Source organism: Colias croceus, chromosome 8, assembly GCF_905220415.1.
Source record: "Colias croceus chromosome 8, ilColCroc2.1".
Taxonomy (NCBI): domain Eukaryota; kingdom Metazoa; phylum Arthropoda; class Insecta; order Lepidoptera; family Pieridae; genus Colias; species Colias croceus.
In genome coordinates this window covers 6,197,301-6,221,523 of record NC_059544.1, presented here as the reverse complement: position 1 = coordinate 6,221,523, position 24,223 = coordinate 6,197,301, and the positions used below count along the sequence as shown (strand labels likewise).

The 24,223-nt window shown below is 31.0% G+C and overlaps 3 protein-coding genes across 3 annotated transcripts in view; all 3 read left to right on the top strand.

The window, feature by feature from the left end:
• Positions 1-3,352, top strand: part of LOC123693602 (cadherin-related tumor suppressor) — a 72,033-nt gene extending 68,681 nt beyond the window's left edge. Inside the window, exon 9 of the mRNA XM_045638776.1 lies at positions 119-3,352. Within this exon, the coding sequence (XP_045494732.1) occupies positions 119-2,741 (2,623 nt within the window). The 3' untranslated portion in view covers positions 2,742-3,352. The remainder of the gene's footprint in view (positions 1-118) is intronic.
• Positions 3,353-4,827: 1,475 nt separating this feature from the next.
• LOC123693905 (lipase member H-A-like) lies at positions 4,828-9,238 on the top strand. The gene is made up of 7 exons (XM_045639170.1): positions 4,828-5,004; positions 5,648-5,735; positions 6,254-6,396; positions 6,593-6,841; positions 7,044-7,235; positions 7,639-7,810; positions 8,942-9,238. Exons 1-7 carry the CDS (start codon positions 4,956-4,958, stop codon positions 9,072-9,074), a joined length of 1,026 nt encoding a protein of 341 aa, XP_045495126.1. The 5' UTR covers positions 4,828-4,955; the 3' UTR covers positions 9,075-9,238.
• A 3,597-nt stretch (positions 9,239-12,835) lies between these two features.
• On the top strand, positions 12,836-22,356 carry LOC123693743 (phospholipase A1 member A). Its single transcript, XM_045638946.1, has 7 exons — positions 12,836-13,077; positions 18,695-18,833; positions 19,455-19,680; positions 19,801-19,981; positions 20,429-20,620; positions 21,126-21,294; positions 21,722-22,356. The coding sequence occupies exons 1-7, from the start codon at positions 13,020-13,022 to the stop codon at positions 21,822-21,824; spliced, it is 1,068 nt and encodes a 355-aa protein (XP_045494902.1). The 5' UTR covers positions 12,836-13,019; the 3' UTR covers positions 21,825-22,356.
• Positions 22,357-24,223: the final 1,867 nt, after the last annotated feature.

The following is a 24,223-nucleotide window of genomic DNA, read 5'->3' as shown; positions in this document are numbered from 1 at the left end:
TACGCAAACCATTACTATAAAAAAGCTATTAACGAATAGGTAATTGTAAATTTTCTATTGCATAAAAAAGATAAATATTATGAAAAATGAATTAAATTTTTATTTTTTTATTTTTCAGAACTTTGAATTTCAACAATGAACCTCTTCTCATCGGCGGCTTACACAAAGCAGACCCAGTCTTAGAACGTCCAGGACAAATACACTCCGATGATTTCGTTGGCTGTATGCACAGTATTTCGATCAATGGGCGGTTATTAAACTTGACTAACCCATTGAATGCTCGCGGAGTTGAACCAAATTGTGACAGATCAGAACGAGGAGCATGTTTCAAAAAGGATATATGTGGTGCAGGAGAATGTATCGATCGTTGGAAAACAAACTATTGTACATGTGGCAATAATATACTATCATCTGATTGTAGTAATTCACTTCAAAGTATATCTGTCGGTGAGAATGGATACATAATATATACAATTTCAGAAAAACACAGACGAATGCAATTACTTGAGTCATTTTACGGTGGCAATACTGCTTGGGACAAAAAGTTAACAAAAGGCCTTACAAAATCAATATCTAAAGCTACTAATCCTGCTAAGATTTTGTCATTTTCATTTAAAACTCATAGAAAAGTTGGATTACTCTTTTATGCTGCCACGGAAAAATATTATACATTAATTGAATTGATAGAAGGAAAAGTAAGCTACACATCAAAACAAAGTTCACTAGTAAATATGACGCAGATGGAGCAACGCGATGTTTCCGACGGGAATTGGCACAATATAACATTATTTGGTTATGGCAGAAGCATAAAGTTGCTCGTTGACGATAAACTGGTTGGAGAAGAACTCGATGCCGCAAGCGTGCATGACTATTTAGATCCATATTTAACTGTCATATCATTAGGCGGTGTTAAATCTGAATGGATATCATCATACAATAAGTTCGAAGGATGTTTAGCAAATTTAACAATTAATAATGAGATTCAACCATTCACTGGAAACGGTAGCATCTTGAGGGATGTTACACGCAAGGGAAAAATTATTTCTGGTTGTCATAGTGCTTTTGGGGCGGGATTAACTCAAAACCCTGATCCATTGAGTATTGGAATTACGCTGGTTATTTCATTTTTCATTATTTTAATTGTCGCAATATTGGTGTCCTTTATCGTTTTTCGCCTGCGGAAACAGAAAAAGGAGAAAGGTGGTGTCCCAAATGTAAAAAGTAATGTAGTCCACACGAAGCAAAATGGTGGTCCGGCAATGTTAAACGCACCGAATTTAATTGCGGGTACAAATGATAGTCTTATGAATAGAAATATGCACAGTAATGAAACAAGTTTGAACAGTTACATGTCTGACAATGCAGATATAATGAGAAATGTTGGCCATATTGTCGGACCAGAACTGTTGTCTAAAAAATATAAGGATCGAGAAATAATGAATATTGATCCACCTAGACCACAAAGGCCGGATATAATAGAACGCGAAGTAGTAGGCAAAAGTCCAGCTCTTAGAGATGACCATCATCCACCACCTCCACCATCAACAAACACATCGCACTCGCATAATCATGATCATCCCAGTGGTATGGATTTAAATTCAGAAGTTCCTGAACATTATGACCTGGAAAACGCTAGTTCAATTGCACCTTCAGATATAGATATTGTGTATCATTACAAAGGGTTCAGAGAAGCAGCTGGTGCTCGAAAATACAAAGCGACACCTCCTCCAATTGCAAGTTACCACCACAAACATCAAACTCCACAACACAGACATTCTCCGCATCATTCAAGCGGTTACCCACCAAGAGTACTACCACAGGCTTCACAACCACCTCCTCAACCAAGACAACACCAGACAACACCTTTAGCTCGACTTTCGCCAAGTAGTGAACTAAGTCAACAACCCAGAATATTAACACTTCATGATATATCAGGGAAACCACTGCAAAGCGCTTTACTGGCAACAACTTCCAGTTCAGGTGGGGTAGGAAAAGATGCTTTACATAGTAATAGTGAACGTAGTTTAAATAGTCCAGTGATGTCCCAATTGAGCGGACAAAGCTCTTCAGCAGGTAGAAAAACACCTAACGCATCATCTCAGGTGCAACAAGTATCAGTGGGCTCAGGAGCAGTGGGCCTAACTGCAGAAGAAATAGAAAGAATGAATGCTAGACAACGAACATCAAGTTTAGTATCCACCTTAGATGCAGTATCAAGCTCTAGTGAAGCTCCGCGTAGTGGTGGTGTGAGTCACCATATGTCACACAGGCATCACTCTCCACCAGTAGATAACAGAAGTTCAACAGGTTCAGATGATGAAAGTGGTAACGACAGCTTTACGTGTTCAGAAATAGAATATGATAACAATAGCTTAAGCGCGGATAAACCTGACGACGTAAGAAGACAAAATGTTAATAGCACTAATAATAATAAAAAGCCTATATTGCCACCGCCTTACGAAAGTTTTGATTCGTCATTTCGTGGTTCTTTAAGCACTCTAGTCGCATCGGATGACGAACTCGCTCCTCATGTGGGTTCAGCATTATATAGACAAGCTAATGGGTCTCCTGCACCGGCCACCTTGGGCTGGGATTATTTATTAAATTGGGGCCCCAACTTTGAGAGCATGATAGGGGTTTTCAAAGACATCGCTGAACTACCTGATTCCGTCAATGGCCGAATGTCTTCATCTTTAAGGCTCCCCAATGGAACGCCAAAACCATCCGAAGAATATGTTTGATATAATGTATAATATTTTCCTTGTAAATACCTGAATATTATAGTAAATGTACATAATTGTTATGATCTTGTATCAAGATCTCTTTAATGTATCTTGCCATATTTTTGTTAAATATAGACTTTAAAGATTTACAATTAATATTAATTTAGCGCTTATTTCCTAAATTGAAACCTCATTTTCAAATGTAATTTATGTAAATAGTAAATAAGTATTTTTGTAAATATGAAGTTCCAATGGTTTTAACGATAAGTATCAAAAAGTTGTAATTTCAATTTAGGATTTATATATAATTATCATGATAAACGAAAATAAATAATTACTACCTCCTAATTTTATAATAAACATCCAATGTTGATTTCGAATTTAATAACCCAATACTTATTAGGTCTGGTAGTGATTATAAAATAAGCAAAATGTTATTATTGGAACAATAGACTGAATTTATGTAACTCTTAACTTATACTTGGTATGTGATAGCTTTGTCACAGATTTATAACAGTATGACAACGCTTTATGTTTGCCATACGCATAGTGAATTACGTGCCAAATGTTACTTCTGTTCGAAAGAACCGACTGATTTTAAATGTAAAAATAAATGAAATCAAAATATATGTTATTTTTTATTTAATATCCTCAATTCAATTATATTTTAAATTCATGAAAAAGTAACAGGAGAATCAGTCAAGCCGTTTCAGAGGAGTACCTATAGTAACTCACAATGTGACACGAGAATTTTTTTATAAATAGAGAAGAGACAATACTGGAAATATATGCAAATTACGCAAAAAAACAAACATTTTTTAACAAACAGATATATTAAAATTTCTGTAAGTAACTTAACTTTAATATTTTTTGTTGTTTCATTCTAACATCCATAATTGTATTGTTTACAATAATGTGTATGTCACACTAAACAAAATATAGGTATAACCATTCTTATAAACAAATAAATAAACCAATTTAATTAAGTTATCTTATCAAGTGGATTAAGTACAATAAAATTGGAGTAAATTTTTATTGCCTACGAAAACAGAGGAAGTTATACTTCATTTCCGCTAGTGATTACAACTAAGGTCAACAAAGAAAATAGGGATTTATGGTTCTCTATGAAAGTATGAAGAGTTCCGACGTATCATTATTTCTTGGTTCACATAGCACATTCTTTATCTATGGAGCCCTTGACGATAATTATGAGGGCAACAATGAACAAAATGTTTAAATTGTACGATAACGGCTTGTAATTTCCATAATTTTGAAGTTCTAACATTTCACAATGGAACTCAAGGTACAGGATCCTATTAATGGTTTTGTATTGGTACAACACGAGTAGGCAGTAGGTAGACTTGTGACGATTCTAACCTACTTCATTTAATCATAATCAAAATTGTTATTTTCTTAATAATATGAATGGTTAACATATATAAAACATGAAATGCTCTTCTTTTATTCTCATCGCATTTAAAACACAAAGTTTCGATTTCTATTGGCCGTTTGTAAATTTCTATTAGCCGTTGGTAAAGGCTTTCCATATTTTATGATTCTAACTGGGTCCCGCGGTTTCATTCACGTTGTAGGTACTATGATGTTATATCTTATTCCTAAGCCTTCTTCCATGAATAAATACATCCCAATGTAATCAATTTATTTATTTATTTAATGTCCAAGCTAAAGGTGAGATAGGTTTCTTCGCTCGCTTCGCTCGCTCTATGCTCGCTCACATTATACATAGAGTGTATTATTTTTAATTTTCGTTTCAAATATGACATTGGCTATTCTTCTTTCTATTAAAATTGGAAAACCGTATAATGTTACCGTAGTAATTGAGCAAACTGGAAAAAAAATCCAGTTATTTTTTGTTAGTTAGTTAGTTCAGTTATATAAGTACTATTAATGTAGACTGATGTACTTGTTCTTATTTAAGTAAACTGACTGCTTGATTAAAACTATATTGGTGAAACTACCTGAAGCGTCCTTACACATCGCTTATAGTGAGGACACTTTGTACCCTTCTAGGTAAATTGATCTAGTATCATTCAATGTCAGTGATAAATTTATTGAAAACAGTCAGTTTAAAAAAGATCTTCGAACTAGACAAACCTATAAATAGTACAAAAGACCTCTAGTTTTCTATAGACAATTAAATTATAACGACTTTGACCTAATACAAATACGTTGCAATTAAAATATATTAAAAATTTTAATTATTCGTGTAAAATGCTATACTATTACTATTTACTATTAGCATTTTCCGTCATATTTTCCTGTGAGTATAATTTATTAAGAAACCTGAGAAAATAAGGTTTATAAAGTGTTCGTGTGTTGTGTATGTAATAACGTAACTTTCAGTAAGTTCTATAAATGATAACAAAACTTCAAGCTTTTAAAAAAATGATATTTTTATTTTATTGATGTAAGTAGTAGAGTGGTAATTTAATTTTATCCCAAGTAAAACCAGGCCAAAGCAGGAAAAGCTACTACTTAGTAAAGCGTTCCCGGCTGACTTCAAATGGATATCGAAATCTTGTTGGAATTAAAATGATATAAATAGACGTCTTTATTGCATGCAATATATAGAAGTCTGTTAATTTTATGCAATCAGGTTATATATATGAAAACACTATATGCTATTAGGTAGGTAGGTAGGCCTGAATTTATAACCAAATTGTCTAACGCTCTCAATTGTTCTAGTTTTTGCCCCTTCTTAATTTGATCTTGGTATTTCATAAGAATCTGTTAGAAAAACACGCAGTCTCTGCCTTGATTTACACTTTCTCCTTAGATTGGAACACAGTTTATTTGAAGATAATATCTTTACTCTAAAAATTATTTAGTATTTTCTTTTTTGTTATGTACCTACAGGGTTTCCGAAGTTTTAAAAATTGTTTATATTTTACAAATTGTTTTAGGTAACAGTCTTAATATATTTGGACCTAACTGTGTACTGCCTTCATTAATCTGCCCAAATGAAAATATAACTTTTTGGTTATACACTAGGTAAGCTAAATTGATGTATTATTTCATCTTCAACCAGTTGTATTTGTTCCAACTGCAGGGGCTAAACATTCCGATAAAGATGTTGGCCGTAATCCACCATGTTGGCCAAGAATACCCGTTCTACCCAGGTTGGATTCTGGACTAGCCGTTTTTCAACACTAAATCGAGTACGAGATCGAAGTAGTGATGTGAATAATGTGCCGATACATTTTTGTGTACGCTTGACTAGATTTAGACCTCCCACTTTTTGATTGAAGTTTCTCACAACTGAGCCACTACAGCTCGTATTATTTCATAATTAAAAGCAAAAGTACTTCATTAATTTTAATATATAACAACAACAAAAGATTCTGAAAGAAGAAGAAAACAGACCTACTTATACTGTTTATCGCATCATTAGAAAACAAAGAAGTCGGTCTTTCAGTCTACATAGAATCAAAGATTCACTATTAACATGACTAACAGCATATAAATATCAAATTTCAAATACAGAACTATGAACTAGTACTTCTTTATAGGCAAAATGCACACGCTCCAGTAGAAATTAAAGCCAAAGACTTGATTGATTCAACACCATGGGTGAAGGGTGCTCCCATCAAGATCTTGATCCACGGTTATACGGGACACAAAGATTTCGCCCCGAACACTGAAATAAGACCAGGTAACCTTGTCCGTAACCTAGTTTCATTTATATACAAACAAGATAATGGAGTCAAAAACTTCATTGAATAATATGTACGTAAACATCCGTGGTTGTACATTCGTTATACAATAGTTTTTGTTTTCGGGCATTGAAAATATAACTAATTTTGTGAGTTCTAAAACAGTTAATTTAAAAACATATTCTTTTATTTCAGCATATTTAGAATGCTGTGATTATAATATAATATCAGTGGATTATAATAAGATAGCTCTGGAGCCATGCTATCTGCACGCTGCTGCCAACACTGAACTGGTCGGCATGTGCACTGCACAACTCATTGATGGACTGGTGAGCCAAGGTGTCCCTCTAGAAGACTTCCACGTAGTCGGCTTCAGTCTCGGAGCACAAACTGCTGGTTTTATTGCTAAATATTTGAAGTCTGGATTGTTAGAGCGGATAACAGGTCAGTTAATTTTTTAAAAGGCTATTTTTTTATTTTTCTAGTACTGCATCATTCATTAATCAAAATACACACACTGTTTACTTTGTGATATGAAGGAAAAACCTTCCACTGACCTACCCTACAAAATGCCATGTTGCAAAAGCCTATCAATGTCTATGAGCATCAAGTGGACTAAAAATTAAATGCTTTTCACTTTTTTTAGCCCTTGATCCAGCTCTTCCATTGTTTGTAACAACGGATCCTGGGAAGAAAGTAGATTCTAGTGATGCCAAGTTTGTGGATATCTTACACACCAATGCTCTGGAGAGAGGCAAATTTGAAACTAGTGGTCATGTTGACTTTTTTGCAAATGGCGGACTTTGGCAGCCTGGCTGTACAGCAAACGAAAATTACAGTAAGTGTACTAATAATAAGTAGATAAAGAAATAATGTGATAATAGACAAATTATTCAATTTATTACTAATCAAAGTTTAAGACAAAGGTCCAAACACTACCTATTACAAAGGAGGATAATAAATTTAAATCATAAAATAAAACGCCTTTAAAAAATAATAAACAATCCGTATTGCCAACAAATTGCTAAGGTTTGTTAAAAGTAGATATTTTTGTTTCGTAATAAAATAATAATAGACACATGCAATATTGACTTCACTTTGCAAATACATGAAACGGAGATTTAAACTTTTTTTTTATAAAAAATAATAATGTCAGTTAGATATAAGTTATAACTACAATTCCTTTCTGGTTAAAATGTATATAAATGTTAATTATTCATTATTTCTTAATATTTCCTCAGCTAAATCTGGCTGCTATCACGCTAGAGCACCGCAGTACTATGCGGAATCAATAATATCAGATATTGGGTTTTATGCAACCAAGTGTTCATCTTGGTTATCCCACATGATTGGATGGTGCAAGTTAACTAACTCCGGGGAAGAAGTGATTTTTGGAGAACATGTCCCTACAAAGTGGGTTTATACGATAATTTACTATCCGTAATCTATACTAATTTAATCTATACTAATATTATAAAGAGTTTGTTTGTTTGAACGCGCTAATTCTCAGGAACTACTGGTCCGATTTGAAAAATTATTTCGGTGTTAGATAGCCGGCTGTATAGAAGGCTGTATATCATTACGCTAAGACCAATACAACAGGAGCGGAGCAACGCGTGTGAAACCGCGGAGCGCAGCTAGTTTTTCAATAAAGAGAGATACATAGTATACAGCTGGTAAAACATTATGTTGTGTGTAATAATCGATGGTGAAGGTTTAAAATGATGACAAGATAAGAAGAAGATAAGACTCTATAAAAAATAATTGAAGTAAGACATAATTAAATTTATTTAAATTTTTGTGTGAAATATTTAGCGACAAATAATAAAATACTTATTTCTGAGTGAAGGAAAAATCATATACGCATTCAGAATGCAGGTAAATAATAATTAATTGTCATCGGGCCTTCACTTAAGTGCAAGTGCCGAAGTGTGACCAACTTTCACTTTCTGGCCTACCCTTTCAATTGACATGTTTCCTTATTATCAAATAGCAACTTGGAGCAAAGCGACAAAAACACCTAGATAATTCAGCGTGTCGCTATTAAACAAAAATATCTCTATTTTTGATCATGCACTACCTAACCTTGGCAGTTATTACATTGTTAACTAACATCCATACGGAAAGGTGTAATATGAATTTCACAATAAAGTTGAAATAAAATGTTAAGTTTTTGTTTTACTATCTCGTTATCGGTCATCAGTCTACAAAATATGGTTTTGTACTTTACTATATCTGTAGATGAAATCGAGTCCACATTTCGTAGTAAGTATGTCGTCATAACAACTAATTTAAATATTGAACGGACTTTTGCTAAATGAAGGACAAATATGAGTTATTGGGTGTTATTGGTTATAGTTACCATAAATGTCACAATTTGACCTAACCTTTAAATTTAAATGTAGATGTAAATGTAAAAAATAATAAAGAATTCTCTTATTTATTTAATTATAATCCCTTGGAAAAAAACCTTAAATAGTCATAGAAATTTTACAAAAATTAAACTTATATATTATAAGCTTCAATTATTCGTTTCTTCTTCAGTGCCACCGGAATATACTTCTTTGACACGAATTCCGAAGCACCCTTTGCCCGAGGACCATCGAATAAAACAGTCGAAGAAAATGAAGTGATGACAGGTGTCTTATCAGCTATATCTTCTTTATTCTCTGGATGATAATAAATAGCGGCTTTTGTACCCTATACGAATACCTCATCCCACAAGAATATCTCAAATCTGTATACCACATTATTATTTATTGAATATATAACCAAAGGGTTGTGCAATCCTCAATAAAGCCAAAGATTTCCAAAGCATTAAATAATTTAGATATAATATAATATTGTTGTTTTATTTGGGAGTCCGGACCTTAACAAACACTTATCACATTGTATAATTTTGTACGTAATGATATGCTGTTTGATTCTGCGTATAAAAAACTGCCTTACAATTCGTGGCTCTTCTTATGTTATTCCATATGCATAGTTATTATGTATATCAACTTCTATTCCTACTGCAAATGTTTCAAGTTAGTATTCTAGCATTCTACCGTTGAAAAGTTTTTTTTTTTTCATTATTGATATCAGAGAGTATTCAATGCTCAGGTCAGTATGTAATTCATTGAAATTAATAATACAATCTAATACTTACTTAATAGTCCTCATACTTATCCTCAGACTCAAGCCTCTCCTTACTTACTTACTTACCTTTCCGTCATAAGATTTCTATTTTGTTGAGTATGATTTGCTTGTGTGAAATAAATTATGTACTTACTCCTTTTCACGTACCTACAGACAATTCTATACTTGAAAATAATTAGTGGTCATCAGGCGGATTCTCACATTTCTTTCATAATATCCTCATATGGGTTACACATCCTCAATTTCCTCACAGTATTACGACATGTTGGAGGCGTTTATTGTCGCTATATTATCTTCAGATAGAATAAAATATACAATTTATGAACACCGTATGGGATTCTATGTATATATTGAGCATTTTATTAGGGTTTTATGCAACTTTCCTTATGTGATTAGAAAACAGACCAGACTAGATCCTTGGCATTGTAAGTTACGTAACGTTTAACGTCTGGTACACCTTTTCTAGATACAAATATAGACAGGGTAAGTAAGATAATGCAAGTTTAATTTAATAAAAAAATTATATTAATAAACAGTACAAGTTCTATTAGCGGCTAAAAATATACTCATTACATATTCAATTAAGTTTTTATTCAATTAGTCGATTTGCAACTTTGACTTCCTAATAATTAAAGCATAAAAAATCATTACAGTTTGATCACAAGTTATTATTATAAATTTATAAAGAACTAGCGGTCCGCCCCGGCTTCGCCCGTGGTACATGTTTACGTTTTCTCTACATAAGAACCATCCTCGTACTTCAAGGAATATAATAAAAAAAGAATTATCGAAATCGGTTCAGCCGTTCTCGAGTTATGGAATTACAACGAAAAGTGGCATTGATTTTTATATATTAGAAGAATAGAAAAAATTCGATCACGAGGCGGGACTCGAACCCGCATCCTTCGCGCCATTCCGGGGCGGATGCCTAACCAACGGCTGAGTTGGTTAGGCACTCGTGACCCGCCTGAGCAATCGAATTTAATCTATTCCTTCAGTTTTATGTGTCTTAAGCCTTAAGGGACACACCGCGCGCCATCTATTGAGATGATTTAACAACCATCTCAACCAATATGAAGCACTTTTCAGTGAATACAATATTGTAACGATGGAACACGACCTTTTGTTGAATTTATATTTTTTGGTTTTTATGGCATTCAAATGCTTTATAAATATAAATTTATAAAGAATAGAAAAAATTCGATCACGAGGCGGGACTCGAACCCGCATCCTTCGCGCCATTCCGGGGCGGATGCCTAACCAACTCAGCCACTCGTGACCCGCCTGAGCAATCGAATTTAATCTATTCCTTCAGTTTTATGTGTCTTAAGGGACAACCACACCGCCTCGTGATCGAATTTTTTCTATTCTTTATAAATTTATATTTATAAAGCATTTGAATGCCATAAAAACCCAAAAAATATAAATTCAAGTTATTATTATTTCAATCTATGTCAATTCAGAATTATAATATTATAGGATCCTATTTTCACAATTATTAAAATTCTTATAATGATGCAGTTCAACTCGTCGGAGTTGAATCAGGTCACTGACCTAATATTTAGTGACATTTTATAAAATAAACATTTAATTAATGATTGTGTATGTAATCAAATAATCTATAATAATTAATTATATGTATTAGTAAAACATTAGGATGGTAAGTAATTAGTTCAGTTCAATATTCATTATGGTAAGCTTATTTCTATTTTTAACAATTAAATTAGGTTAAAAATAATTTCCTATCATGTTGACCTGATCTGAGATCTCATAATATTAACTCTAGGATTACATATTTAATAACATAGCGCAGATTGCGGGCAACACAACTTGCGTAAAACTTTTGCATCGTGGGTCTATTTCAAAATGCGGATGTGTTCGGTATACGGTAAAAACATAATTATTATTCAACAAGGTTTAACCCTCACGTCACTTTACAGCTTAAACAACTTTCGAGCATTCAAGGATATTTTTTCTAGATACTTCCATACTAAAAAAATGCTCCAAATTTAGTAGATATAAAAAATTTTTAATTTTTAATTCTATAGTTAAATTAATGTTACAATTTAGTACAATATTAACAGGATGTTTTAAGTTAAAGTTTTAAATAAAAATAGAAATTTAAGTTTATGTGTATACTGTATAGTTTCAGAAACCAAGCTCACGGCTACAGCTCTATCAACATAGAGAATTCGGCGAAACAAACAGAAAACTCAAAAGGAATTTTTGATATTCATTTTGCCGTTATATGAAAAACTCCTCTTATCATCAGTTTATCTATTTTTTACGCTTCATTCCATATTTAATGTTGGATGTTAACTTTTTGGATAGTCGGTTTATTGGAGTATCATGAGCATCATCGAGCTATTTTATTATCACTATAGAGACTCGAATCTCAGACGACATTGGACATTTGCATGTGGGCAAATTATTTATTTATGTAATCCTGCCTTACTAATATAATATGCCAAGGTATTATATATCAACTTATTTGTGGTTATATCGTTTCCTTTAATTTTGATTAGAACAATTTTTTTTGCAGTTGTTCTTTTAATCTAAGAACAGGATCTAATTTCAGAATAGAATATAAATAGCAGCGAGAAAAAATTCGTTCTTGTTTTCAAATTTTGCTGTTATTTTATTTTTTCTCAGTTAATTTAATATCTGTACAGAATTTGTAAACTTATTAAAAAATAGCGAACTGCAATGTATTACAAAAAAGTATTAATGATATCATGAAATTTTCCCAAGAGAATATTATAGTGATACCTTATTGTTTTCAGTTACATAATAGGTCTTGTGCTCTCACATTATGGATCGTGTATAAGACGAATACTAAATAACCTACGATGCTCTTTCTCGAATTTGAAACTTACTTATATAAAACTTACCTGCGAGTGCATACAATAAAAGCAAAATTGCAAAATTAGTAAAAATTAGCGCAATTCCTTACAGGGTCTCTTTGTCATTTATAAAAAAATTCTTACAATAATAGTGATTGAATTATTACGAAGGACATATTAAGTCAAGGCTCCGTTTAGCGTGGTCACTTATATTTTAACATATATGCAAACATGCAGTAACCTTGACAGTTGACTACAGAATTACAAAATTCAGATATATTTGTTAAATTTCCAAGGTACTAATTGATCAAGGTCTCGTGTCGTAACATAATTATAACGTGTGTCAAAACAAAATTGTAATATGCAATTTGTCGGAATGTTTTTGTATTCAAGAGGGGACGAAGCAGGCGAGGGTCAGCATGATGCTGGTACTTTCGCCGTCAGTTCCCTCACAGAAAAGGCACGTAACACACGCTAAGGCCCGTGGAATCTGTTCCACTAACATATTTCGTCATTATCTAATAAGGCAGTCGCAGTTCGTGTTGTTGTTGCGCCGATCGGCATTTGATACGTTGTATACGCAAATAATGTGATAGTTGTATGCTATTATTAATAGTGAATTTTTATGTTAATAAAAAATGGTGTCAAACGCTCAGTGGTTGTTAGTGATTGGGATAACTGCAATACAATTTTCAGGTATGTTTGGTAGAATAGATAAATATAATTTTTGTGAATATATTTTTTATTAAATAATTTATAAATGTTAATATTTTCACACGTAAGGTCTTCACCTAAATTTAATATTCATGGGTTATGCATATGATTATGCCTTTTTGTATAATCAATGCCTACCGTGAAAGTACCCGCTTAATGTATTGTGTAGTTTTTACCTACGATATGAATAATTCATGATTATAATGAGCGTTAAGGATACATTGAATATTATTGAATGTATTCGTTAATTCTTTAAAATTGTATACAATTGTAGAGACATAGAGTCCACATGTTTAGACTATAAATTACAAGTATATTTTACTATTTCCTGTAATATAGAGTACGTAGTTAAACGTTCCCTTAATTTTTTAAAAGTTTTGTATTAGAATGCCATTTTCAATATCTTATGATAAAATGTAAATCTTCATCTTAATTAAAAACTAGTGATCAATTACAAGATAATTATTACTTATACGATAGATATAAGATAACATATACATTATACATGTATGATTATTATATAATGATAAATCCCTTGTCTATATTCTAGTAAATAATTGTGTTACAGTCTTGCAATTTTTCTTTGGATGCGCTACATATCACATAGACACAATCATAGTAACAACTATTTTTCTCTACATAGAGACTCGGAGCTTGGGTCTATTTTTTGCACATTCAGTTATGAGTTCAACATTATTTTTTTTATTATTATAGGATATGATTTATATTTTATCATCGATATAAATATTTGGAACTCCCCTAACACATCCTAATATATTTTTTATTGGATTTTTGTTATCTTTTATCTTTACTTTCCGATTGAAGATACCAAAAGTCTATTATACAAGAACATTAATTCTAAACGGCCTTGCAAATGAAACGAATCAACAAACGCATGTAAACCAACACAAGCGTAACAGCTGATGCGTTGACTGTGGCGAGCTACTTCCGAACATTACGTTACCGGTATTGCGTAAGCGCTCTCACGACAACCATGATCCTATACTTTCGATTTTAACTGTAATGCACTTGCATTTGGGTGAATCTTGATATCTTGTGTAGGTTAAGTAGGTATGTAGGTATAGGATCTTTGCATAAACATATTATTTATTTATATTTGCAATAACTGTCGGGATGTGTGACGACACTCACGCCAACCATGATATTTTATACTTTCGATTCTGTACTGTAATGCACTTGGGTGAATCTTGGATTAATCTAGTTTAGGATTTAAGGTGGTGGTAGTTGTTGTGAGGATCATTGTTTATGTTATAGAAAAAAAAACCTTATATTTCTCTCCATTTGCAGCTTCGTTGTGATATTATTCCCTTAGAAGACGTTATCACAAATTTGAATTTATTTGTAAAGAGTGTTGGGTGAATTGATTTTCTTTGAACCTAGTGTAATTCCGCGATGCGTAAGCTTATTTAATACAGCGAAAGAATACTTATACTTAGGTAACAACATTCTAAGAATTTCTTAAATTATTATTCATCGATTACTGGTTAACATTAGTCTATTTAGTGTTATGAATAGTTCATTAATTAATATAGAGTCCCTAATTCAGCCGATACGTTTTATTATCCTACTTTATAAATTATTAGCCTATAGGCTACAAAATATAATTTGTCACTTATTTTATTATTCCATTTTAGAATTTAATGAACTTTAAAGTAGGTATGACTTTTTATATTCTCCATCTGCGTAAAGACATTTTTTATTGCACAATTTCTGCATATCCCTGTAAATTTGAGAAAGGGTGTCAAGGTAAATCAGTATAAAATAAGAATCAAGATATTTACTTGCATAAGATGTATTTTCAAAAAATAGTTTTAAAAAATATATTTGACTTAAAAATACATGATTCAAATATTATCTCCAATGTTTTCATAGTATTTAAATTCAACAAATTAAATATATATTTTAAATATAAGTAAATGTATAATGTAGGAATCTAATATTTGTAGGATGTGGTAAGACAACCCATGGCATGATAAGGTCAAGATCTTCAGCCCTGACCTCCGAGATGTGATTTGAATACTGCTCTTAGAAATGGTTGAGCAAGTGACCTTACTTAGTAATGTGCATTCAATTATGAATATTAGGTAATAAATTACTTTGATGACGAAAGGTTACTTATTAAAATTGCCTACTGATTAGAAAATTCAAATAGAAAAACTTTAGATATACTTACACGTCTAAAACTTAATGTTTTTTTATATATATTTATAAGTTTGTTTTAAAAGTTGCTCTAGGGTGTATACCTACCATATATATTTTGTATCTTCTGAAAAAATAGGCAATAGCTTTAGTTCAGCATCTTTAAAGTGTTATTTCCTGTGTATTGTTACCTTCACTTCACTTCTATTGTCTCGTATAATACCTGTTTATATACAATTCTTATATAACTATATAATTTAATGCATTTCTTAATGCACATGGAGAGGAAGTTGTAAATATAAACTGTATTTAATATGCGTAATTGTGATTAAAATGTACTTATTTTAATGTTTTTACATGCCGTTATTATTTGTTCAAGCGGTCTTTATAGTAACTAGAATTACATTGAAAAAATAATTATTTTTTGCATAGAATTATTATCTTATTCTTTTTGACCTCGTTTAACAGAATTTGAAAATTGTATCTTTATATATAAAAAAACCTGTCAAAATGTAAGGTTACTTGTAGCGAAGTTCAGAGTTCCGGCAAAGGTAATCGTTACCGCGGATATATTAATTATGGTTTATAAACTTTATACCAATACAATATTGTTCAGCATAACATTGAATTTTTAATTTAATCTATAGAGCCTGTATAAACGTTTTATGATATCATGCAGTAGAGGCCTACTTCGCAACACGTATAAGTAGAGCTTTTAGCTCCTTCGGTATATGAGTTACAGATAGTTGTTTGTGTTTATAAAAACGCCGTAAGTATAAATATTTTAAAATCTGTGTCGAATACATCATCTACATATTATTTGTATAACATTAAGTTTATTTACGTTTAGTGTTATGTCATTTATGTATCTTATTAAAATAAATTAATTAATTTCCCCAGTGTAACGAAACATCAGAATTAATTGGATGAAATATACCTGTGAATATTCTCCATCCATGGTCCGTTTGATGGTATGATGAATAATTGAGTAGCAGAAATAGGTGCTCCTATATATTTTGACTTAAACAGTTTCATACTTATACTATGAAATATTATGAAAGCGTAAGTAGGAAAATAATATAATAGGTAATTATTTATAACCATGTCATGTCACTGATAGCTTAGTAGATAGAATTAGTGTTATCATGAGAGGATTACGGAACGCTAACAAATCAAAACAAAGCAAGGGTACCTAGATGAGAGAATTCTAGTCACAAATAAATGTCGTAACTTGACGACCTCCTTATTTTAAATACAGTACTTTAAGAAATTAGTATTCTATTTACCTCTCTAGTATGAACAAATATTTAGTGTAAATGCACCATCACCTTGTACAAATGCACTTTAATTGAATTTAATCACATTCAATTAAAGTGCATTTGTACAAGGTTTTACATTAATTTTCTATATTTAGAGAATATGTTATTTGCTGAAAAGAAACCATTATTAAGTTAACTGTTATCTATCATTTTGTACAGCCTTACTTACTTCTATATAAAACAGTTAATTAATTTTAATTTTGCCGCATTATATTATAAAACTCCAAAGTGTCCTTTAAGAGCAGTTAACATTGACGTAGAGACGAAAGAAATATCACTCAGCTTCAAATAGATTTTCACATTATTGCTTAATGTAACACGTTGACACGTAAGTACTCAAAAAGAAAACAATGACACAAAAAGTTGTGTCACAAAGGTGAATCATAATCGTGTGTACAATGATCTCCATTATAAAATGAACTGTCTAAAGTATGCTTTTGTTTTGAATCCATGTCTCTAAGTTTTTGGCCTCTCTAAAGCCGTTTATGTCGCATTACAATGCCATTCACGATATAATAGATTAACTTTCCAGTCATATATTTTTTTAATCTATACGTAGTTATATTTAAACTATACAATAATAATTACAGAAATACTCTACCACTCTACAATTAGAGCCTTCTTATGAATATGTTCCTGACAGTACCTACCTGTATTTAGGACTCTAAGGACGCTTTAAAATAATATAAATTTATCAACGTTTTTAATAACTAAACAGAAAAGCAGACATCGATGAGATTCTAAATTAACAAATACAATTTTAACAATGAACTTGCACTATATGTTTATAATTAGAAGATATTTGAATTAATAATATGATTTAATATCAAATAAGACCTTTCATATAGCATTACAGACATTAAATGTGTTATTGTATAGAATTACAGGATGCATTCACGCTCTACTTAATCCGAAACATTTCTTAATGCGCGCCTTAAACCGTTTTACAAATTCCAACAACATTGCAATATGCATACAACGTGTGTTTGTACTGGGTCATTCTTACTTCAAAATTTAATTTAACATGAAATTACCTTCACACAAGATGTGGTCTAATGCGAATAATTTAAAGCAGATTGTCCTACATAGATACATATGCACAAAATAGAATAACTTTTTTAGCCTGAGTACCTACCTACTACCTACCGTACAGCATGTGTAATATATTTATTCTACGATTAGAGAATAATTAAAAAAATTATACACAATTTTAAAGTCCTTTAAATTACATTATTCTTTCATTCTCAGAGCCAGATTTAACCTTAGCGCCACCGGATACCGTAAATATGCCGACCTTTTTCCATTGTTCCGTTGTTTGCCGTTTTTTTTATCGAGAGACAGTTAATTTATTATTTTTTATTTATTTATTTATGACACTTTACTATGCTAGTTATACAAATAACATAAAACTAAAACTTATAGCTAAACTAGCACAGAGGGCGGCCTTATCACTAAAGAGTGATCTCTTCCAGGCAACCCACTGTGTGAAGTAATAAAGGAGGAGGTAGGTCAGAAGTACACAACTACATAAATAATAAATACATACACTTATATATGCATACATATTACTAATCCATATACATACTCATATGCACAATATACATACAATATTTATAATACATATATAAAATAAAATATAAAACTAAATAACACTATATAAAAAAATAAAAAAAAACATACATACATTATTCATACAATACGTTAAAACCAAGAGGAAGAAGAAAACCATAACAATAAAAAATAAAGCAAAATACTAATTAAAATTTATTATAGAACTTACTGATCGGAGTTAAATGCTAAGTTATGGTAATGGCTTCGGACTTGTTTGGCAAAGCTAGACAATGTTTGAGCTTTTCGGATGCTAACGGGCAGGGAGTTCCATAAACCGGTGGCAGTAACAGAAAAGGAGCCACCATAGAAATGTGTGCGGTGCGAAGGGATAGATAGCACTAACCTGTCCACAGATATTATGTGATTATTATTATAAATAGATTAATAAACACGAAGTTTAAAAACTTATAATTATTTGGGCGACATCGGCACCCACCCTGATTGTAAATCTAGCATAGTGTCCATCCAATTTAAAATATCAGTGATATTATATTTATTATTTGTTTCAGTGTCAAAAACCCAACAAGAGAACTCAGTGCGGGATAGAGAGAAGCCTCAAACAGCCAAGGATGTGTTCAATACGAGCTCCTGCATCCCTCCACCGTATAGATGTCCCCATCCGAGAATGCAATTCTATTTATATACGAGGTAATGTTTTGTTCATTTATTTATTTAACTCCTCAATAAAATTACATAGAATATATTTGAATCAAATGAGAGTACAATATTTTTTCCTTATTATCAAAAGAACATTTACTTACACATTTAGTCGATTGTGGGAAAAGGTAATTGAAGCTCTTAGTTGAGAGTAAATTTTATCAGAGTGTGATTAAAGAAAATCTAAAAAAAGGAAATATATAAAATATAAGACTTTACTATTTTATATCTTATACAGTATCATTAAATATAGTTATAAATTAAACACGTAACAGGAATTCTAAGGTTATATTGCTTGTCGATATGAATTATTCAAGCAATAAATTCATGGTCAGAATTAATGGAAGCAAACCTTTTTATTTAATTGAACGTTTGTTACATTAAAATGAGGTTCACAACGGATATTGTACCTACGTGTAACACATGTTTATTGTAACCCAGTTAATATTGTATCTAGATTATTAAAGCAATTATATTCAATATATTCTAATTATTTTCAATTGCCCACGACACAATAACAAGTTTAATTAATATTTATGCACTAATAATTGCAATTGCTGTAACTTCGTATTGTCATAATTTATTTCAATATTTATTGTCTGCACATTTCAGGACAACACAAGAAGAAGGCGAACTACTGAACACCCTGGATAATGATTCCTTAAAATATTCCAAATTTAACCCAAAATTTCCAACAAAAATTGTGGTACACGGTTTTGGGGGAGGAAGGAATTTATCTCCTAGCACGGACATGAGAAATGCCTATTTCACTAGAGGAAACTACAATATTATTATTGTTGATTATGGAAGTCTAGTCAAAGAACCCTGTCTTGCTCAGGTTGATAAAATTTATTATTATTAATACCTGCTCATTGAATAATTACCTAAGTAAAAATATTAATAAAAGTATAAATCAAATTCGTAATTATTGAAAAAATGAAATTCAATATGTTTCTAGATAGAATGGGCTCCTCGATTCGCAAGTCTTTGCATTGCGCAAATGGTAGAGTATATCCAATACCATCCTACCAAAGGAGTGCCTCCGGAGAAAATTCATACCATTGGATACAGTGTAGGGGCACATATACTCGGTCTGGTTGCTAATCATCTCTCTGAAGGAAAGCTTGGCAGGATCACTGGTAATTATTTCAAAACAAGACTGGTGGAATATATTTTATTTAATATATATATTATTATTATTATATAAGATAAAACATTAACAACAACAACATTTTATTATTTTTATTTTATTTTTTATTTATTTTTTATATTATCTGTATTGTAATTTTATTAAACAATGATCAAATTTTTGGTTTAAAGCTTTTGAATTGCCTGAAAGTATGTAGTTTATTGAAATGATGCATTATTTTTATAATTTGCTCATTGGCCAATTATTTTTATACATATTATAAAAATAATTGGCCTACCTATGTCCATAGGTAACGTAACTATAATTATAATTTAAAATGTAATTAAATTTAGGTCGACTTAAACTTACGTTCTTTCCACACAATTCAATTAGGAAGACAGTTTAATATAATTATTATAAATATTTTCTCATAATGTATTAATTTTTAAAATTTCAGGCTTAGATCCGACGATCTTCTTCTACATGGGTAACAACCGGTCGAGAGATTTAGATTACACAGACGCATTATTTGTGGATATTCTTCATACAGGTGCAGGCATTCTTGGTCAGTGGGGTCCAAACGGCCACGCAGACTTTTACGTTAATGGAGGCTCTAGCCAACCCGGGTGTGCTCATGATACAATATTTCGTAAGTATAAACTACCAATATTAATAAAATGGATCAATAAATTTGCAAAGTTTTTGCATAAAGCAACATCTGTGTAAATTCCGGGAAAGCTATGTGAGAATAGAAAGCAGTCGAATAGTTTCCGAACTTTTAACAAGATGGCGCTGTAAACTATCTACTAATGAAAAAAATTCTAGGTATTACACGAGTAATTGAAATACGATTTTAAATGATAATGAGAAATCAAAATATTATGGAGATATTGGTCAATATACCTACTATTGACGAATATCGGTGACCTAATATTGACTCTACAAACAAATCGATGTAGGTATGTAAGGTGAAAATTTTACAAAGTAGGTACCTATTGAATTGTATATTGTAGGTAACCTAATGATTGAAAATTGAATCCGTCACAGTTGGAGGGGGTCAGGAAATGGTTTGAACTATTTTTTTTGTTTATATAGGTACCTAGTTCTAGTAGCTAGTGAATATATTTAATAATATATTTTTTTAATCCTTCCAGAAACACTATCTTGCGATCACACGAAAGTGACGCCATATTTCATAGAATCGATAAACAGCCGCGCAGGATTCTGGGCTGGCCCTTGTCCCACGTTGTTCTCCTATCTCATAGGCTGGTGCGAGCCCAAGGATACTGAATACGTGCTTATGGGCGAACATCTCACGCATAAGTAAGTACACTTCTAAGAATGATAATAAATTCGCGAAAAAGATTATCATAACAGTGAGTGAAAATATTTAGATATTAGAAGCATCATTACTTATTAATCTTATAGTTTGTCGATTATCTTTATCCTTGACTAGCTGTTTCACCCGCACTGCACCGCTCCTGTTGGTCTTAGCGTGATGATATATAGCCTTCGTCGATAAATGGGCTATCTAACACCGAAAGAATTTTTCAAATCGGACCAGTAGTTCCTGAGATTAGAGCGTTCAAACAAACAAACAAACTTTTCCGCTTTATAATATTAGTATAGTTTCCTTCTTTTTGTATTCAGAATTTTCATTAGATAATAGATTGTCCTACGTTATTTATACTATCGAAGTTTTGTATGGATGAAATTATTTATCTATAGAATAAATTATATTTCTTTGCAGAGCGCGAGGCGTTTACTATGTAACAACAAACGCAAAGCCGCCCTACGCTAGAGGCTTCCCGGGAAAAAGTCGGAGGCTTAGATCTATAACACCCTATAGTTGATTTCAGCTGTGATAGTCTATGTGATAGTATAATAATATTTAATAGGTAAACGACTTGCCTCTTTACGAATAATTTAATACTTTAAAAGTTACCTTTCGTACCTACTACCTACCTCAGAATTGTAAAAATCTTCACTAAAACAATTTATACACAGTTTAAATTGAAATATACAATAAATTCTTATACTTTTTGATAGGATTAAGAAAATTCATATTAAGAAAGTACCTACCTTTATCCAAATAGAGCTGCCATTTTAGTATTTATTTTTCTCATAAATTTATACTCATAAATTATGTTGTATATTTATTAATTTATTGTAACATTATATCGCGAAAGCCTGGACTATGTGATATGGAATAATTAAATTGGTTCTAGATTTCATATTAATACCGAATAAAACTTTTTTGTTTAAAAAAATATCAGTATATGACATAGGAAAGGACCCCATGTCTACATCTCAACAGGATTTCACTCTATTATTATAACTGGATTTGGGTGTGTTGAAAAATAAATATTCGTAAATATACGATAATCTTTGTTTTATTTTTTACAACAACAATAAAAGAAGAGTTAAATTTTCAAACATATATTAGGGAAGATAATGTTATCAGTTCTTTAAAATAAAACGTAACTATTAATTGAATACATAACTTAATTTGAGATCAAATATATCACATCACAAATAATTCATATGAAACTCGCACTTAAAAATGTCTTAAATAATTATTAACCAACATAAAAAATACACATACTTACCAAATTAGAAAACAATTTGAAATTCACTTAAACTAACAAAAAATAAGTAACTTTACTTGACTTCAAAACAATTACAATATCACATTAAAAAAGTCAATTGCGCCATAACATGTAGTATGTGTTACAATATTTAAATAATAAAACATAAAATTATACAAAACAATTTCTAAAGCACTATTTCTCAAAGAGATAAATATTTATTTACAAGTATATATTAGGAGGTAGATAAAAACATTACTTTCGTTACACAATTTTATTGAAAATTAATATTTCACCTTATTTAAATTAAAACGTATACTAAACAAATACATATAATAAATACTTTTTTCTACGTCTTTAGAGTCTATGAAATAAAACTGAGTACCTACTTAACATTATTAGGTATTAAACCACAATAACTCAATTGCAATTTCTCTTTGCCAATAATTTACAAGTCATTTGATAACCATTATTTATTCAGAATATATTGACAAGACAATGCTCTCTTTTAGTAATAAGTAGTTCAGGATACATCGCCCATTTTTGCAAGTGACTACTATCAAGCTAATTTTCCGTTTGTAGCTTTATTTTGATGAGACGCCCAATAATTTCGTGTACGAAAGTCTCGATTGTGGTAGCTAACAGAGATAACAAGGATAAAAATTTTTGATTTGATGGTTCTCAAATATTTATTACTAACTGAATTTTTTTTTGTTCAATTTCAAGATAATTACCTAAATATTATTCGAAAAAATATTTGTCCTACAAAATATATGGTTGGTTCAAAGAGTCCCCCTTTCCAAAGATAACGAGGTCATCATAAATGATTACTAACAAGCTGATTTTTTTGTTTTCACTTAGTTAATGTTTATATAATTCAACAGACATATTGTCCTACAAATTGCGTAATAAATATTTGAGAACCATCAAATCAAAAAATTTTATCCTTGTTATCTCTGTTAGCTACCACAATCGAGAGTTTCGTACACGAAATTATTCGGTGTCTCATCAAAATAAAGCTACAAACGGAAAATCAGCTTGATAGTAGTCACTTGCAAAAATGGGCGATGTATCCTGAACTATAACAGAATTCTCATAACCCACACGAATCCGTACCTAAATAAATAAATGCGTATATGTATTTACGCTCTACTCTGTCTATGAACAAAAAAAAGCTTTTCTTATTCTTCTACTATCTACAAGAATAGGCCATCTAAACAACTTGTATTTTTCTAATATTATTGAATTAAAAAATTAACATTAATATAGTTAATTTACTGTTGAAACCAATTACTTTTATTGTGCTTCTCTTAATTAAATAACGAAGGTAAATTATTATGTTGCTTATATATTATCAGCTATTATTTACAAAGCAAACCTAAAAGGTAACCATATGTATGAATTTATTGCTATATGCATTTTAATACTTAGGTAAATTATTATTTAGATTGTTTAATATTATTTTGCCTAAAAATAAACAAAATTCTTCAAATGAATGAAAAACTAAGAATGTATAACAATAAAAATAAAAGGGTTTTACTGATTTCGTTTTGAAATCAAAAACAAATATGAATATATATAAAACAAAACAAATGATGAATTATTTCAAAGCGACCGATATTTACAGCTATGTGGATCTACAAAGCAAATTTCTAATGAATCTA